The following is a 17529-nucleotide window of genomic DNA, read 5'->3' as shown; positions in this document are numbered from 1 at the left end:
TACACAAAATTTGTCTCTTAATCCTGTTGTGTTTTTATAACTACTGAAAGCTTTCTGGAACAGTTCAGCTAGCTTCTCATTTGTTAATGAGCATTATAGGGTTGTGTAAGGTCACAGAGTTAAAATGTGATGACGGGCATGCACTGACAAGGGACACTACACTCATTTCTACTGTTATGCCGAACAGTTAGAGCTATGACAGTAAATTTTAACTACTTTGTACTTTTTGTATGTTTGCTAGTTTTATTCAGCACTTTTGCAGGGGACTGAACATTCAGCACACCTGTGCTCATAGTGCTGTGTGGTTCCTCACTTTGGGTACCAGAGGTGGGTGAGGGGGAGTCCTGTTTAAATGGGTTGATCAGAACATTGTATGAAGAGCACTGTGAACAACCTCTTTAGTTCACACCCTAAACATATACAGAAATCCACACCTCCAGAGATCGCCACACTGCAGCTTTCTGTGTCTGAGTGGTGGTTGTCATTTTCACTACGACTATATTGTATTAATGGAATGGGATTGCTTTGCCGACGGCTGGCCGAAGGGAGGAAATCCCGACGGGAGTTAGGTATAGCCAACCCCCCCTTTGGGGGTGCCTAACCCTAACCTCTCCCTGTTAGCCCTAGCCAGAATTCCTTGTGGCCGTCTGTCACATAACTACATCCCTGTATTAATATATACATGAATGCAACATTTGCTGTACATATTAGGCCTTCATTGATATACTGCTAATATATAATTGTTTGCCTTTCTTGATCTGTTTATTTGGCTCCCCATTTTTTGTGTAGGCTACAGCGGTTTTTGGGTAGATAATAAACACTTAGGGGTAAATTTACTAAAGTGATTCTTTTAGAAGTGGAGATGTTGCCCATAGCAACCAATCAGATTCTACTTAACATTTAACTAGCACCTTCTAGAAGATAGCTAGAATCTGGTTGCTATGGACAACATCACCATTTCTAAAAACTCTCCCTTTAGTAAATTTACCCCATAATGTTCTTGAGCATGAATTGCCCATTTATATCTGTAAGTGATCGGTAATGATGGAGAAATTAAATCTATAATTTTGTGTAGGGAAACCATTTTAGATGATCTTTGTGGTTGCAAGATTGTTTAACACATTTGTATACATATTTTAACGTATTATGATTTTAAATGCTTTAGTTTAGGGGATAGTTCATAAACTTGCTATGTACTCCTTTCCCAAGCTTTGTATTGCAATTGGTCACTAATCAATTTTCTGTTTTTTTGCTGATGACTTGAATAAGGAAATTTAATCAGTCTTTGTAAGATTTCAGAGTTTGGGAGTCCCCTAAATAGGATTTTTTTTTTTTTCCCCAATGTAGTGGGAAGCCTCAATTTCGATCATCTACAAGCTCCTCAGAACGGTCTACTGAGGGTGGCACTACAACTCCAATACCGTTAGCAGATATACATATAAATAGAGCAAACTTGCGCCCTTTTCCCTCAGAACGGCACACCACATCTTTAATAGGACAACAGAATAACGCACAATCTTTACACACAGAACTGAATGGGATGGATGGAACTGGTCGTGGCAGGTATGTATGTAGTATTGTTGTATTTGCAATAGCTGCTTAGATAAGTTAGTCATGAATAAAGAAAAATGCATAAAGCCTTTTTAACTCTGTGGTCTATGGCTGTCTTTCACTACTAAATATAGTTAATGTGGGAAAATTGGGGAGGAGGGGAGGCGCTTCAATCTAGAAGGCTGTAGGTCACCAAATTACAGATCTATCCCTAAAGATCCAACAAAATTTCTGGTAAGTATAGGTGCTGTGTAGAATATTGGCGCTGCCTTATAAGTCACAAATGTGCGGATATAATATTTAAAAAAACATTTCTCTGCAAGCGTTGGATGTTATGCTGTTCGGCATCCAACGCTTGCAGATAAGTATTTCACCCATACATTCCGTAAATATAGTTAATATTTTCAAAATATCTTTTTAAACAAGCTACATTTAAATGTCCTTTTTTATATTTTAATACTGTACCTTGCAGGAGAAATTTCTTCAGAGGAAGACGAAGAAGAGATGATGATCGCACTTCTGTAAGTTGCTCTTTCTACGTATGTATCATAAGCCAGTAAGACTAACCCTGGTTACACTTTAGGACGACCGGCAATTCTACAGATGGTCGGGGCGATAGACAATTTAATGAATTACCTTGTTTTTTTCTTTATTAAAATGCACTGCCACGCACACTGTCATTTTATTGACCGTGCAGCATCTTATGTAGTCTGAGGGAGCGTGCAATTGTGTGTACACGCTAGACGATGTGGACGATTTGACGTTCCAATACGGCTAATCATCCCATTATTATTCTAGTGTGCCGATCCATAGTGTACAATGTCTTAATTGAGGACGTGATTAACAGTTGCATATCCGCATATGGGATACCATAATTATTGTGTTAGGTGGCCCGATGATGATTAAGTATCGCGCTTAGAGGGAGCAGGGCCAGCATCCAGAAGTCTGAGCTACTCTTTATACTTTTTTTATTCATTCTCCATCTCAAACTTCTGCTCAAACTTCTCCATCTCATTCTTCTACTCAGACCTTGGTTGCTTGGTCTTCTCAATGATTGCAAAAGATTATGAGATCTGAGGGCTGTGAACCTATATTTCTGTTTTTCTTTTTTAGTACACACACATAGCTTTGCCGTCTGCTTCATGTGTACTTAACCTTTCAATTTCAGCGACCGTTGTCTGCAATGGAAGAAATTGCACAGACACCAAAGTTTGACTTGTTGACAACTAATTTCCCTCCCCTACCTGGAAGTATAGCAAGCACACCCGGGGAGCCTGTTCTTGAGAGCAGGATGGCTGATGTTGTCAAAGGAATTTGCAAAGAGAAAGTGAGTTTTAACATTCTGACGTAAAGTTTTGTATTTTAGAAGCATTGGTCATGACCATGATCTGTTTTAATCTAATTATGTTATTGAAAGCAATAAGATAATCCTAATTGAAGGCATTGTAAAGCTGGCATTATGTTCAAATTCAGTTTTGGAATTTTAACTTTTTTTAGTACAATTGGAAAAGCAAATTATACATGTTGGTAACAATAGATTGCAAATGAACAAATGTAAATGAGTCTCAATTTCAATTTTAAAACTTTTTTTTTTTATCGGATATGGTCAAAAGTTCTTTGAATTGTCTGTAGTCTAATCTTGTGTAAAACATTCCTGCTTAATCTGAACGGTTTATTTTTTTTAGATTTATTTTTTAAGTAACCACAGTTTAATTGTATATAAAGCCAATAGTTCGCATATGAGAAATTGTTGCATCTGTGGCTACCTAACTGCGGGAAACAGTCAGGAAGCCGATGGATGGAATCCCGACCACTGGCTTCCCGACTGTATAATCCCGGCAAGGGTTAAATGACAGGCGTCGTCATCTCGACGCCTGTTATTTTTCCCTACGCCGGGAGACCGACACCCGGCTTACCGATCAAAGGTTAAGCCGGGCGATGCGCGCGGACACCCGCGGATGGGGGTGGACTTGGGGTTAGGCACACCCGGGCGGTTAGGTTTAGGCTAGGGGAAGGGGGGGTTAGGGTTAGGCGCCCCTGGGGGGAGGTTAGGGTTAGGCACCCGCCCAGGGGACTTGGGTTTAGGCAGTGGGGAAGGGGGGGTTAGGTTTAGGCACTTAGGGGTGCCTAACCTCCCTCCTAAGGGAGGGGGGGGAAATTAGGTTAGTGAATACTTTCCTTGGGACGTTCTGGATTTTTATCCTTTAAACACAATAAAATGAACACAAGGTTATAGGGTCAGGCGCTAGTAAATGTAAAAAATAAAATATACATTCCTTAAAGGGTTGTAGTTTGTAGGATTTCTGCTATCTTTAAAATGGATCCGAAGAGTCAAAGCATATGCAGTTTTCTTATTCAACGCAGATGAATATAAAAGAGAAAAACATGGCCAATGTTTCACATGCTTTTGATATATATTTATGATGCAAAAACAGGGAGGGGGGTGTGTTTGAAAAACACCACTGAATTGATGAAAGCGCATACCCCAGTCACAAGAAAGAGTGATTATTTGCTCCCATAAAGGTTTCTTTTAGGGGTCCACCAATACTTAATATGACGTATAAGAAACTCCCAAAAGGTGCGTACCAAAACTCACATAGGCAGAGTATAGACGAAATACATAAAGGTATCTTTAAGAGGAGTCATTAAATCCACAGGCAGCGTACCCCAACTTACTAAAAGTTGTACGGGAATCCTCACATCAAGGCATCTTTAAACGTCCACCTCTCATGTGAATCTCTCCACACAGATTATTTCATCCCAAACAAAATATAATTCTCCATAGCAAGAATAAATGGTCCAAAGCAAATTTATTTAAATGTATCCAACATATCGAAAAATATATATACGACCAGTGGCTAATGCAAGACCAACAGGCTAGTATATCAAAAAGGCTCCAGTGAGAGCCGAAACGCGCGTCGACTTAGAGGATTTTGTGACCCTTAAACGCCGGAGGTATTATCATTTGAACATTTTTTTATCCTGTGACCGTCATTATTATATGTGTGTTATATTTTTTGATATACTAGCCTGTTGGTCTTGCATTAGCCACTGGTCGTATATATATTTTTTGATATGTTGGATACATTTAAATAAATTTGCTTTGGACCATTTATTCTTGCTATGGAGAATTATATTTTTTTTGGGATGAAATAATCTGTGTGGAGAGATTCACATGAGCGGTGGACGTTTAAAGATACCTTGATGTGAGGATTCCCGTGCCACTTTTAGTAAGTTGGGGTACGCTGCCTGTGGATTTAATGACTCCTCTTAAAGATACCTTTATGTATTTCGTCTATACTCTGCCTATGTGAGTTTTGGTACGCACCTTTTGGGAGTTTCTTATACGTCATATTAAGTATTGGTGGACCCCTAAAAGAAACCTTTATGGGAGCAAATCACTCTTTCTTGTGACTGGGGTATGCACTTTCATCAATTCAGTGGTGTTTTTCAAACACACCCCCCTCCCTGTTTTTGCATCATAAATATATATCTAAAAGCATGTGAAACATTGGCCATGTTTTTCTCTTTTATATTCATCTGCGTTGAATGAGAAAACTGCATATGCTTTGACTCTTCGGATCCATTTTAAAGATACCAGAAATCCTACAAACTACAACCCTTTAAGGAATGTATATTTTATTTTTTACATTTACTAGCACCTAACCCTATACCCTTGTGTTCATTTTATTGTGTATTAGAGGAGTAGGTGATATCCTTAAGAACTCAGGGGAATACCTTTGGGCTGCTTGTGCGCAGTTAGGTTGTGGCACGAATATATATATATATATTATATTATATTTCTATTCTGGATTTTTATCTTTGTCGGGCTGCCTCTGTCGGCCGGCGGTAAATCATACTGAAACCCTAACTGCCTATATATACACAGTCCTTTCAGACCCAAAATTACTTCCAGTCCCTATAGCTTGTCAACAAGAACTGAGAGTCCATTAGGGGGCAAACGCCAAATTGCCAGATCTGTAAAGTTTGGGCAAATTTGATTTAGAGTTTAGTGGCTTAGACGCGGAGCAGCTTGTATGTGGGCTGTTTAAGTCTCTAGCACTGGTAAGGCTATGACCTTTTCAGTTGGTTTAATTGGTGGTATTTTATATTGTTTATTATGTTCTGCGATGTATAGTAACAAATCTGATCTTTCAGGAGAATAAGGAATTGCCTCCAAATTTGTCTATACATGCTCAGGAAGAACTCTCAAAAACCACACTGCAGCAACCTGTTACGTGTGCTGCCCACCATACTTCAGAAGACGTTACACCGCCCCCACCTTTACCTAGGTAAGCGTGTTGGTCAGGCTTTGCCTGATGCATAATGTTTGAATAAATCTAGCTTACCTTAGGGGCGATCAGGATTTCCTCCTCTGTCCGGTAGGCTACCTATTTTTTGTTATACATGGAAAATGGGGACTACTTCTTGAATAATAGTTTATTTAACAGAGTTGACTAATCTGTAGGTTAATAGTCTGGCCTTCAATCCTTATGTTCGAACCAAATCAATATGAGACTGGTTAGAGTTGCATTTAACCAAGTTTCACAAGTTGCCAAACCCTGATCTAGATTAGACCTTAAACGGTTTAGTCCAATATCTGTTGAGTAAATATAGCTCTAGAGCAGAGGTTCCCAAACTTCACCATTACAGTCAAGGTTTTTAAGCTATCCATGCTTGAGTCCAGATGGTTACTGGTTCTAATCAAGTCACCTGTGCCCAAGCATATGGATATCCTCAAAATGTGGACTGTAATGGCAGAGTTTGGAAAACTCTGCTCTAGATAATCATACCGCATAATTGGTAAGTAGTGTAGGCTGATTTGCGAATGGGTCGTCTTTTTCTATTTTAGTTGTATTTTGTGGCCCAATGATGATTAAGTATCGCGCTTAGAGGGAATAGGGCCAGCATCCAAAAGTCTGAGCTACTCTTCATACTTTTCTTTTTCTCCTCTCTCCATCTCAATTTTTTTTCTGATCATTCTTCTTCTCAGACTTTGGCTGTTTGGTCTTCTCAATGATTGCAAGATTGAGATCTGAGGGCTGTGAAAATATAAATATATATAAATTTCACCTGTGCTCAAGCATGGATATCCTTAAAACTTGGGCTGTAATGGTGGAGTTTGCGATACTCTGGCATAGGAGATGCCCGATGAAATCCCCTGTTCTATATATTGTTAAACTCATTTACAAAGGCACCAGCCGAGACAGTCACCATGGGCTGGTGCCCATGCGTAGGTGACACTTGATGGGATAAAGAATACTTGGTAATGTCCTAGACATTGGGAAAAAACAATACAGAGGATGAGATTATGCAATTAGATACCCACAGAGCCATCAGATTCTGTCACAGGAAGACCTGTCATTTTTACCTATTAGTGGGTTATGACTTATTGGATGTTTGGTTTATGTTCATACTTAGCAATCCTGTTAATGAGAAGAAACCTACAGAAATTTCTTGTCACAAAGATGTTGCAAGTCAGACCTCGTCAGTGTTACCAGTGTGCAATTCTACTTCTGCAAAACCCCTGAAACCTACCCCCACGTCACTGATGGCAAGCATGTCTCCTGCTCACGATATACAGGTAACAGTTAGGATTTTTTTTATTTTTGCTTTTTCGATAAGTGTCCATCCTATCAACACCTAGGGGTAGATATACTAAAGTTTCTAAAAATTTAAAGTGGAGATGTTACCCAGAATCAATCAGATGCTAGCTATCATTTCTCTTACATTCTAGAAAATGATAGAATCTGATTGCTTTTGGCAACACTATCACTTATCTGTTTTAGAAGCTTTAATAAATCCTACCCCTTATGGAGCGTACACACGGTCAGATTTGTCAGACTTGTCAGATTTGTCATATGAACGACTGAACGATTAAACGATTTGACCAAAGTTTTGAACGATTGAACGATTTTTAACTGCATTAAAATGAATGGAATCGTCCAAGTCTGACTGCAAACCCATCAGATGTCAGATATCGTTATCTGACAAACGGGAACACGCATCGTTGATCGTCCATCGTTCAGGCATGTCAGATATGAACGATTTTTCATCAGATATGAACGACTGAACGATTTTTAAATCGTTATCGTCCATATCTGAAGAAAAAAATCTGATCGTGTGTATGCACCATAACTGTATATTCTGTCCCCCAATTTTACTTTTGTATACTCTTGAGTAAATTCCCAAAGCTCCCCGAACTATGCTCTTCACCTAAGATTGCAATATATCACTAGATCAATAAGACTGCTGTGACACTGCCACAAAATAGTTCCCTAAGGGTGGAAATCAATTGTTTGCAGCAGCCGTAGCTCCCGTCTAAAGTGACGTCAGCTATTGAATTGCTTTCACTTATTGCGGGTGGTAAGTAGGGCTTTTGTGGGCCATAACTGCAGTGCACCCAGCTTTTGGGCACTTTAACTGTCACTTTAAATGGGAGAGGCGGCTTTACGCGCCTGCGTTTTGGGGCGCGATATCCGTGATAAGTGATGGGCGTCCAAAAACAATTAATAGCTCCCGTTACTTTAGACTGGAGCTGCAGCCAAGATAAAACATTGAATTCACCCCTATACATGTATAGCACATGATTTTAAAGAGCACAAGTGGCTGAAGTGGAAATGTATTAATAGTAATAACGGTTTCTTTCATTGATAATGACAAATCTCAAATTGTACTTGTAAAATTATCTTGGCCAATCTGGAACGCTTAAGGCTTGTTGGTCTTTTTACAGCGGCAATGTATTTTGCGTTCCACCTGAACTCAACAAAACCTAAAACGCCAAATGTTTTTAAAAAGTCATATGCTCCAACACAAGATCATGTTTTCGGGAACACTGTAGTCCCCCAAATCTGATGCTATTGGGCCTTTTTATCAGCTTCCATTACCCAATCTAATTTCTCCTGTCACTGAATAAGAGTGCGTAGGTCTTTAAAGTAGTTAATTCTTTAAAAAATATATATTTTTGCCCCAATATGCTTCAAAAACTAGGGCTATATCTATACATGATATGAGGGAATGGTTATATAATTCCCTTTAATAGAGTAAAATTCTTTGTTCATTAGATACATTGCAAATAGTGTTTTCTATGGTCGTCATTAAGGTGAAAAAATACCACCTGTAAGAAAGATGTATAAATTTACTATACTATTCTCCGCAAGTAGTGCTGTCACCCGAATGTCTTTGCTTGTGGTACTTTAATTTGGGGCATTCCACACAGTAACCTGAAAAGTCAATTTGTTTTGTTACAGTTGTAATCTCTAAGCCATAGATCCATGTCTAATGACTGCAATATTTTAATTCCTAGGAACCACGTAAATTAAGTTATGCTGAAGTATGTCAAAAACCTCCCAAGGAGCCAACACCAGCTCCTGTCCAACCACTTCGTGAGCTTCGTTCAAATATAGCACCACCTGCCAAAAATGAAGAAAGTTCTGTTCCAGAAAAGAGTTTTGAAAAGACTAATGAGAAGGTTGAAGGAAAAGTAAAAGATTCTCCTGGGCACCGCAGCAATGGAACTCCCCGAGGTGGTACAGGAAAAATCAGGGAACAGAGGCGCCAGTTTGGACGCAGATCTTCACCTCAGGGAGCAATGCGGCGCAATGGCAAGGAGCAATATGTGCCACCAAGATCACCAAAGTAAAAACTTGTTTGACTTTTAACGTTAACCTTCAAACTGGACTGATTGCAACGACAGAAAAGGACTTGGTGAAAAATGGTCATCAATTTTGTTGATCACTTTATATAATGGAAATTCAAAATTCATCTCAGAGAAATGGATTTGAGGTGGCAATGAGTTCCAGGAGTGATTTAAAAAGCATATAAGTAGGAGGGTTTTTTTTTTTTTTTTTTTTGTGAGGGTTAAGGCAGATACATGCGGGTGGGGGGTAGTTTGTTTTTCTTAAACATTTTAAGTTGCAGAAGTTACTTGCTATATATCAGTTTCAGGGTTGCGACATGAACATAGAATGCCCTCTGTCAAAGAGGGTAAGAGAAAATATTTTTGAAAAATAGATGTTAAAAATGTAAAACAAAAAAAAAATAAAAAAAATAGAAATTTAAAATTACTTTTTTAATCTATTTAAGGCTTTGCTGGTAGTATATGTATGCCATTTTGGCCTTGAAGTGAAAAATCATGAATGCAAGTGTGGTCAATGTGTTAAGTAACTGTGGCCAGTTGCTGTTTTGTCACGCATTATAAAACTGAATGTACAGCTATTCTGTAATGTCTATTAGCTTGAAATTTAGTTTGTCTTTTGACCTTACTAAAATTTCTTTCAAAGCTTTTTATCTATCAAGTCAGCATATATTTGAAAGATAGCGAAATGCTTAGCTATTACAAAGGCATGTGATTTGGTAGTCAAGCTTTTTTTTTTTTTTTTTTTTATGTCTTCCATTTTTGCTTTTTTTTTTTCCCCCTAATTCATGCATGGCTTTCATGTTCATAGCTCTGCTAATCTGTAAATGCAGGCTATGTATGTGTACGTCGTCTTTAAAAAAGGGCTATGCATAACTGATATGAGTTTAAATGGCTCACATTGGAATGATTGGTGAAACTATGCTGTATCAGTGGCATAAACAATTAAATATTAATGCAGCTGTTTCCTCTGTAATGAGATTTACAACAGTGACGCAATTTTGTCTTTAATTTCATTTTTTTTTTTTTTATATATATATATATTTTCTTCAAGAATAATAAAATGACTAGCTATATGTGAAATAATACAACCCTTTTGTTTAGAAGTCATCAGTTTAGTTTTACAATAGGATTAAAGTTTTTCATTCTATAACATGTTTTAAAGTTGTTCTACTCCTTTTCCATTTGTCTTTTCAGTAAATTATTTTGTTTTAAGGATTTCCTAAAAGACTTAAACTGGTTGCATGTCAATCAGTCATTTCCTAAAACTCAGTCCTATTTTAATTGCACCATTCACTGCTTATTTTGTATAGCAGGCTCCTTTAGTAACTTTTATAGTGAGCACTGTATTTGTGCTATATTACGACTATGTTGGGCCTGTTCTGTGTTCATCGTTGGCACAGGTTTTATATTCGATCTCTTGTGTTCTAGTCTATAGCTGAACATGTGGATACAGTGCTTTTAACTATTCTCTTTTGAAAATGGGACTTGAGTATTTTTTTTTTTTTTTTCTCATTCTAGATGTAAAATTTATCATTCATTGTGACTTGCAGAAATACTATAATGTAAGTTGATATGTGAAATTGAAAGGAAGTTTTGTGTGTATATAACATTTTTCTTTGGACTTATGCTCATGTACAGAAATGCCAATCAGATGTGGCTTTCAGTATAAGAGCTATATAAGGATCTCTCCATGTATTTATTTGAATTTCCTGTGCTAGGTTTTTTTGTTGCCATTGTAGAATTTTTTTTTTTTCATTTTATTGGGGTTTTCAAAGTATAATTAAGGCTGTGAAGATATCTAGATTGTGTATAAACTACAAATGCAGTATGTTGCATGAAAAGCACAAAGCCTAACGTTAGGCTGGCTGCTAACTCAATCATAATCTCCACATATATATTTTCTCAGGCAAACTTCGGATATCAAATTATGCCGTTACTACATCTGTGTTAGGTGATCCTGTAACTTAGACAAAGCGTTTCTTTTTAATCAATATTTACCAATACCTGTTTCAAGCTCCAATTGGCTTTGTTTATAGCAATCATAATCTGTTGGTTCTTTAATTAGCATGTTGCAAAAAAAGGAACATTTTCAGAGTATTGTCTTTTGTGTTGTAGCGGTCTTTTGGATAGGCCATTCTTTTGATCAAAAAATGTAAATGTGATTCATCTTTTCTGTTATGTAATGCTCTTACCACTATTCATACATTTATCATTACACTGCAAAAAAAAAGTCAAAGCATATAATCTAATTCAAAATGGCGTGGTATAACATTCCTGTTTGTTCTGTCATAAGATGTGCTGCTGTTTTAGAGTTGATTATGGTCTGCGTGAAGTGAAAAACAAATACATTTTGTAGAATATGGTTTTATCCTGTGATACATCCAATTTGGTGTGTTAGGATATACATCTTATATACCCTCTCTGGAAGCTGCACTAGAAACTGATAATTGCTTTTGATTTTATATATTTTATTTGCTCTGTTGGTTTATTTTTGGTTGTCTTTGATTCTTCTCCCTCCTGTTTTTCAATTGCCTTTTATTCTGGAATCTTAACACAAGTGTGCATCGTCCTTAATACAGCTTATTGATTCAAACATATTGGGTTGTCAGGGCTTCCTTTATTATGGTACCACGGAGTTGTCAGCTTTCTATTTAAATATGGGCGATCAAGGCAGAGACAACATGAGTCTTGAATCTGGAACATGATCTTTGTTTACCTAAAACTCTTCAAAAGACTTTGTGGCACTTATATATTTTGTTTGTGTTTAAAACCTGAACTGTACTCAGAAATCATCTGTAACTACATTTATTTTACCTGGTAATTCTACCTTGCCTTGGCGTTTTGTTAATTATATATGGGTCTATTAATACAAAATAAATCTTTTTTTTTTTTTTTTTTTTTTTTTAACCCAGTGTTCCAATTAATCATCTGAATTCAAAATTGTGAAATAGGGTTCATGCTTTAATTGTATACATGTATTTGTATTCTATTCTGGACATTGCCAAGGTGCTATAAAATATTGAAATAACAGATTTAGAAGAATAAAGCTGATTCAAAGGGTAAAGTCTGTTGTGTCATTTGTTTGTAACTTTTGTTTTTTGTAACACTCGCCTTTTTCATTCAATGCAATGTAAATTTTTGGACTCATGTACTTGTTAACTTAGGAAGAAGCTAAATTTTAAATGGTACAAATAACCACTGGAAGTACACTTTAGTCATCTAAAAGCTCTCGAAAGAATAAAAATAGAAAAAACAGGCGCTAAGGAATGAGAATAACCAAAAGTGAGGTAATAAAAATATTGTGATATTGCTCCTGCAGCTTACCTAAAGACAAGGGAGCTGTGTCCCTCAGAAAATATATGCAAAAACCAACTAAAGGAAGCACTGGAGCAAATCACATAAAATATTAATGACCATTCAAAAAAAAATTCCGTTAACCAAGACAGGCTAAAAAGCTATAAATTCAGACTATGGTAAAATAATTAATTACAGAACTTCCAATGAATCTGCGTGCACACAGAATTGGGTATGTCTAATACAATTAATTACCACTGCCCATCTAGATAATCACAGTATAATTGGATATTGGTATCCTTGGGCCCAATTTAGGGCTATAATGCACATATGGAGACAGCCATCAACAACATATCAGTTACAACCAGCATGCAGGTATTAGTATTTAGAAACAGTTCAGTTGTTAGTCGCAACCAGTGTATGTGTATGTATATGTGTGTGTATATATATATATATATATATATATATATATATATATATATATATATAATGTGTGTGTGTGTGTGTATATGTATATATATATATATATATATATATATATATATATATATTTCTCATCAATATTTTATTAGTTGCAGCAGTTATAAAAGTTAAGCGTTCAGACATCAGTAGCCAGCATAGTGGTTAAAAGTGCAACTGTCAAATGATCAGCAAAGCTTGGCAGGTCAAGCAGAAGAGAAATAGGTGCTTTTAAACACCAATATGTAAAACACTTGTGTGTCTGCATATCACTAGATGTTATAGTATGTGATTTTGCTCCATCGCTTCCTTTAGTTGGATTTTGCATATATATAATCTAAGCTGCATGTAATCATTTTAATACACGCACAAACTACCAAATCGTACAGATTGTGGGGAATTCAAGTAGCCGCAGTAAATTACCAAGTTAATTGATCCCTCTGGGTGATCTAATTAGCTGCGAAGCGCTGCCTCATCTCTGATTTGTGCTCCTGATCTGTTTCCCTCAGGTGGTAGGGAGTCAAATTCCTAACACTAGCTGTGTGGCAGCAGCAGCATTGGTATGGCTTATAAATTGCAATGCATGTTGCTGCAGCGTTTACAGGTGCACAGCAATGCCATTGATGTACTGCCCTCCCTTGTCTAACATTCCTGGGAGGGGCAAGTCCATGAGACCTCCCCAGACAAAGGACTGGTTAATCTGGCTGTGTAATTCATCAAGCAGATTATTTTACTAACAAATGTGTACATGATTAATCCTTCAGCACTGTCTGCTCAGTGTCTGAATTAGGAGGCATTAGTTTTCCAGGGTTGCACATAAGTTGCCTTTGTGAAATGATCTACTATAATAGTGGTACAGTTTACATTGTTAAACCTACTGGTCTTCCCTGTCACAACCATGGTTGGGACAGAAGCTAAGCGCAGTCAGTTTAGATCTTGGATCGGAGTCCGCCTGGGAATACCAGGTGCTGTAGACTAAAACTGTTTTCCATGTGCATATTATGCTGCTACAGTTCTTCTATATTGTCAATAACAGGATTTTGGTACTTACCGATAAATCCCTTTCTCCGATTCCATAGAGGACACTGGAGGCTTCATGACAGTGGGGTATAGACATGTGCTAAGTGGGAGCTGGCACTTTAAATTTTACAAATGTGACTAGCTCCTCCCCTTCTATGCCCCCCTCCAAGCTCAGTCTTAGGAAACTGCCCGAGGAGAGCTGGAGGAACAAAAATAAATGGAGGAGGAGAAACAAGTGCACATAATCATCACAAAACGGAAGTGTAGAAAGATTGGAATAACCGTAAAACAGGGAAAACCTTAATCAGTTCTAACATGATACAACCATGGCAGGAAGGAACAGCGCAGGGTTGGGCATCCAGTGTCCCCTATGGAATCGGAAAAAGGGATGTATCGGTAAGTACCAAAATCCTGTTTTATCCTTCATCCACTAGGACACTGGAGGCTTCATGACAGTGGGGACGTCCCAGAGCTCCCATCATGGGCGGGAGAGGGCTGAGAACTCTGCAAAACAGCACTGCCATACTGCGCTGCAGAGGCCGCAAACGTGTCAAATTTGTAAAAACTCATAAGAGTATGCTGGCCAGGCTAAGTGGCCACCCGTCAAAAAGCAATGCCATGGAAACCCCGCGAACAGCCTCCCACGAGGAACCCACTGAACGAGTGGAATGCGCTGTAATAGAAAAGGAGGCCATATATGCCTGTCTTATAGACCAATCCAGCAGGCAAGTATGTTTGGAAGCTGGCCAACCAGGACGAGCAGAGTCATATACAGTCAGGTGCATAAATATTGGGACATTGACAGAATTCTCATATTTTGGCCTCTGTTCACCACCACAATGGCTTTGAAATGAAACAAACAAGATGTGCTTTAACTGCAGACTTTCAGATTTAATTTGAGGGTAATTACATCCAAATCAGATGAACGGTGTAGGAATTACAATGGTTTCTATATGTGCCTCCCACTTTTTAAGGGGCCAAAAGTAATGGGACAAACTAAACAATCCTAAATCTAACTTTCACTTTTTAATACTTTGTTGCAAATCCTTTGCAGGCAATTACAGCCTGAAGTCTGGAACGCATAGACATCACCAGACGCTGGGTTTCATCCCTGGTGATGCTCTGCCAGGCCTCTACTGCAAATGTCTTCAGTTCCTGCTTGTTCTTGGGGCATTTTCCCTTCAGTTTTGTCTTCATCAAGTGAAATGCATGCTCAATTGGATTCAGGTCAGGGGATTGACTTGGCCATTGCATAACATTCCACTTTTTAGCCTTAAAAAACTCTTTGGTTGCTTTTGCAGTATGCTTCGGGGTCATTGTCCATCTGCACTGTGAAGCGCTGTCCAATGAGTTCTGAAGCATTTGACTGAATATGTGCATATACTATTGCCCAAAACACTTCAGAATTCATTCTGCTGCTTTTGTCAGCAGTCACATCATCAATAAATACAAGGGAACCAGTTCCATTGGCAGCCATACATGCCCACGCCATGACACTACCAGCACCATGCTTCACTGATGAGGTGGTATGTTTTGGATCATGAGCAGTTCCTTTCCTTCTCCATACTCTTCTCTTCCCATCACTCTGGTACAAGTTGATCTTTGTCTCATCTGTCCATAGGATGTTGTTCCAGAACTGTAATGGCTTTTTTAGATGTTTGGCAAACTCTAATCTGGTCTTCCTGTTTTTGAGGCTCACCAATGGTTTACATCTTGTGGTGAACCCTCTATATTCACTCTTGTGAAGTCTTCTCTTGATTGTTGACTTTGACACATATACACCTACCTCCTGGAGAGTGTTCTTGATTTGGCCAACTGTTGAGAAGGAATTTTTCTTCACCAGGGAAATAATTCTTCTGTCATCCACCACAGTTGTTTTCCGTGGTCTTCCGGGTCTTTTGCTGTTGCTGAGCTCTCCGGTGCGTTTCTTTTTAAGAATGTTCCAAACAGTTGATTTGGCCACACCTAATGTTTTTGCAATCTCTCTGATGGGTTTGTTTAGATTTTTCAGCCTAATGATGGCTTGCTTCACTGATAGTGACAGCTTTTTGGATCTCATATTGAGAGTCGACAGCAGCTGATTCCAAATGCAAATGTCACACCTAGAATCAACTCCAGACCTTTTACCTGCTTAATTGATAATGAAATAACGAGGGAATAGCCCACACCTGTCCATGAAATAGCTTTTGAGTTGATAGTCCCATTACTTGTGCACATATAGAAACCGTTGTAATTCCTACATCGTTCACCTGATTTGGATGTAATTACCCTCAGATTAAATCTGAAAGTCTGCAGTTAAAGCACATATTGTTTAATTTCAAAGCCATTGTGGTGGTGAAGAGAGGCCAAAATATGAAAATGCTGTCAATGTCCCAATATTTATGCACCTGACTGTAAAACCGAGTGTAATAGCTGCAGTCCTTTTCAACATAAATCCAAAGAGCTCTAACAACATCCAAGGATCTTGAAGTTGGTGAATCCTGCGGAAGAACCGGTACCACAATAGGTTGGTTGATGTGGAAAGCCGAAACCACTTTGGGAAGGAATTCCATTCTCGTACGGAGTTCCGCTCTATCCGAATGAAATACCAAGTATGGAGGACAACAGGATGGAGGACAACATCTGGCTGAGGCCAGCGCGAGCAGAAGTACCACCTTCCATGAAAAGTATTTAAACTCCAGTCTTCAAAGGTTCGAACAGAGAAGACTGTAAAGGCCCCCCATACACTGTGCAATTTCTTTTTTTTCTTTTTTTTTAACACTCTGCACGATTTTGATCAATCGTGCACATCGTGTGTTTCTGTGTGCATCCGATGCTGATGCGCGCCCCCGCAGTCGTATAGTTGGATCGTAGATCTTACTGCAAAACAGTAAGATCTATGTTCTTGAGTACAATGTGTAATACACTTCTATGCATCGTATTGGAAGATCGTAACGCTCAATCGTACATCGTTTGACCACATCGTATGAAGATTTTCAAGGGAAGAATTTCAAGGGCTATCGGGTATGGGGGGGCCTTTAGAGGGAAAGGACCAGATCCAAATCCCATGGAGCCGTAGGAGGTACAAAGGGTGATTGTAACCGTATAACTCCTTGTAGAAAGGTCTGAACATCCTTAATCAAGGCTAGCTGCTTCTGGAAAAATAGGACAGTGCTGAAACCTGAACTTTCAGGGAACCCAGACGTAGTCCGGCCGAGAAGCCTGCTTGCAGAAAAAGCAGGAGTCTGGCTAGTTTAAAATCTGTAGTAGGCGACCCCTGCTATTCACACCATGAAATATAAGCCTTCCAAAAGCTGTGGTAATGCTTTGAAGTAACTTCTTTCTGGACTCGAAGCATAGGGATTACCCTGGATGGGATCCCTTTCCTACGTAGGATGGCCCTTTCAACAGCCACGAGTCAAATGTAGCTGCTTTAAGTCTGGATAGACTAACGGACCATGTAGTGAAAGGTCGTCTCTCAGAGGGAGGAGCCACGAATCGTCGATCAACAGAAGACATAGATTGGAATACCATGCTCTTCAAGGCCAATCCGGAGCCACTAGGAGAACCTTGCACCTCTTCCTTTT

The 17529-nt window shown here is 38.6% G+C and overlaps 1 protein-coding gene across 1 annotated transcript in view; it reads left to right on the top strand.

Annotated features, from left to right (window-relative positions):
- Positions 1–12254, top strand: part of LARP4 (La ribonucleoprotein 4) — a 54689-nt gene extending 42435 nt beyond the window's left edge. Inside the window, exons 11-16 of the mRNA XM_088465947.1 lie at positions 1348–1563; positions 2024–2072; positions 2720–2878; positions 5710–5843; positions 6973–7135; positions 8858–12254. Of these exons, the coding sequence (XP_088322073.1) occupies positions 1348–1563; positions 2024–2072; positions 2720–2878; positions 5710–5843; positions 6973–7135; positions 8858–9193 (1057 nt within the window). The 3' untranslated portion in view covers positions 9194–12254. The remainder of the gene's footprint in view (positions 1–1347; positions 1564–2023; positions 2073–2719; positions 2879–5709; positions 5844–6972; positions 7136–8857) is intronic.
- The last annotated feature ends 5275 nt before the right edge of the window (positions 12255–17529 follow it).

The sequence above is a fragment of the Taudactylus pleione genome, unplaced genomic scaffold (genome assembly GCF_031769625.1).
Source record: "Taudactylus pleione unplaced genomic scaffold, aTauple2 ptg000065l, whole genome shotgun sequence".
Taxonomy (NCBI): domain Eukaryota; kingdom Metazoa; phylum Chordata; class Amphibia; order Anura; family Myobatrachidae; genus Taudactylus; species Taudactylus pleione.
The sequence above is the reverse complement of the archived record's forward strand: the minus strand, read 5'-3'. Positions and strand labels throughout refer to the sequence as shown.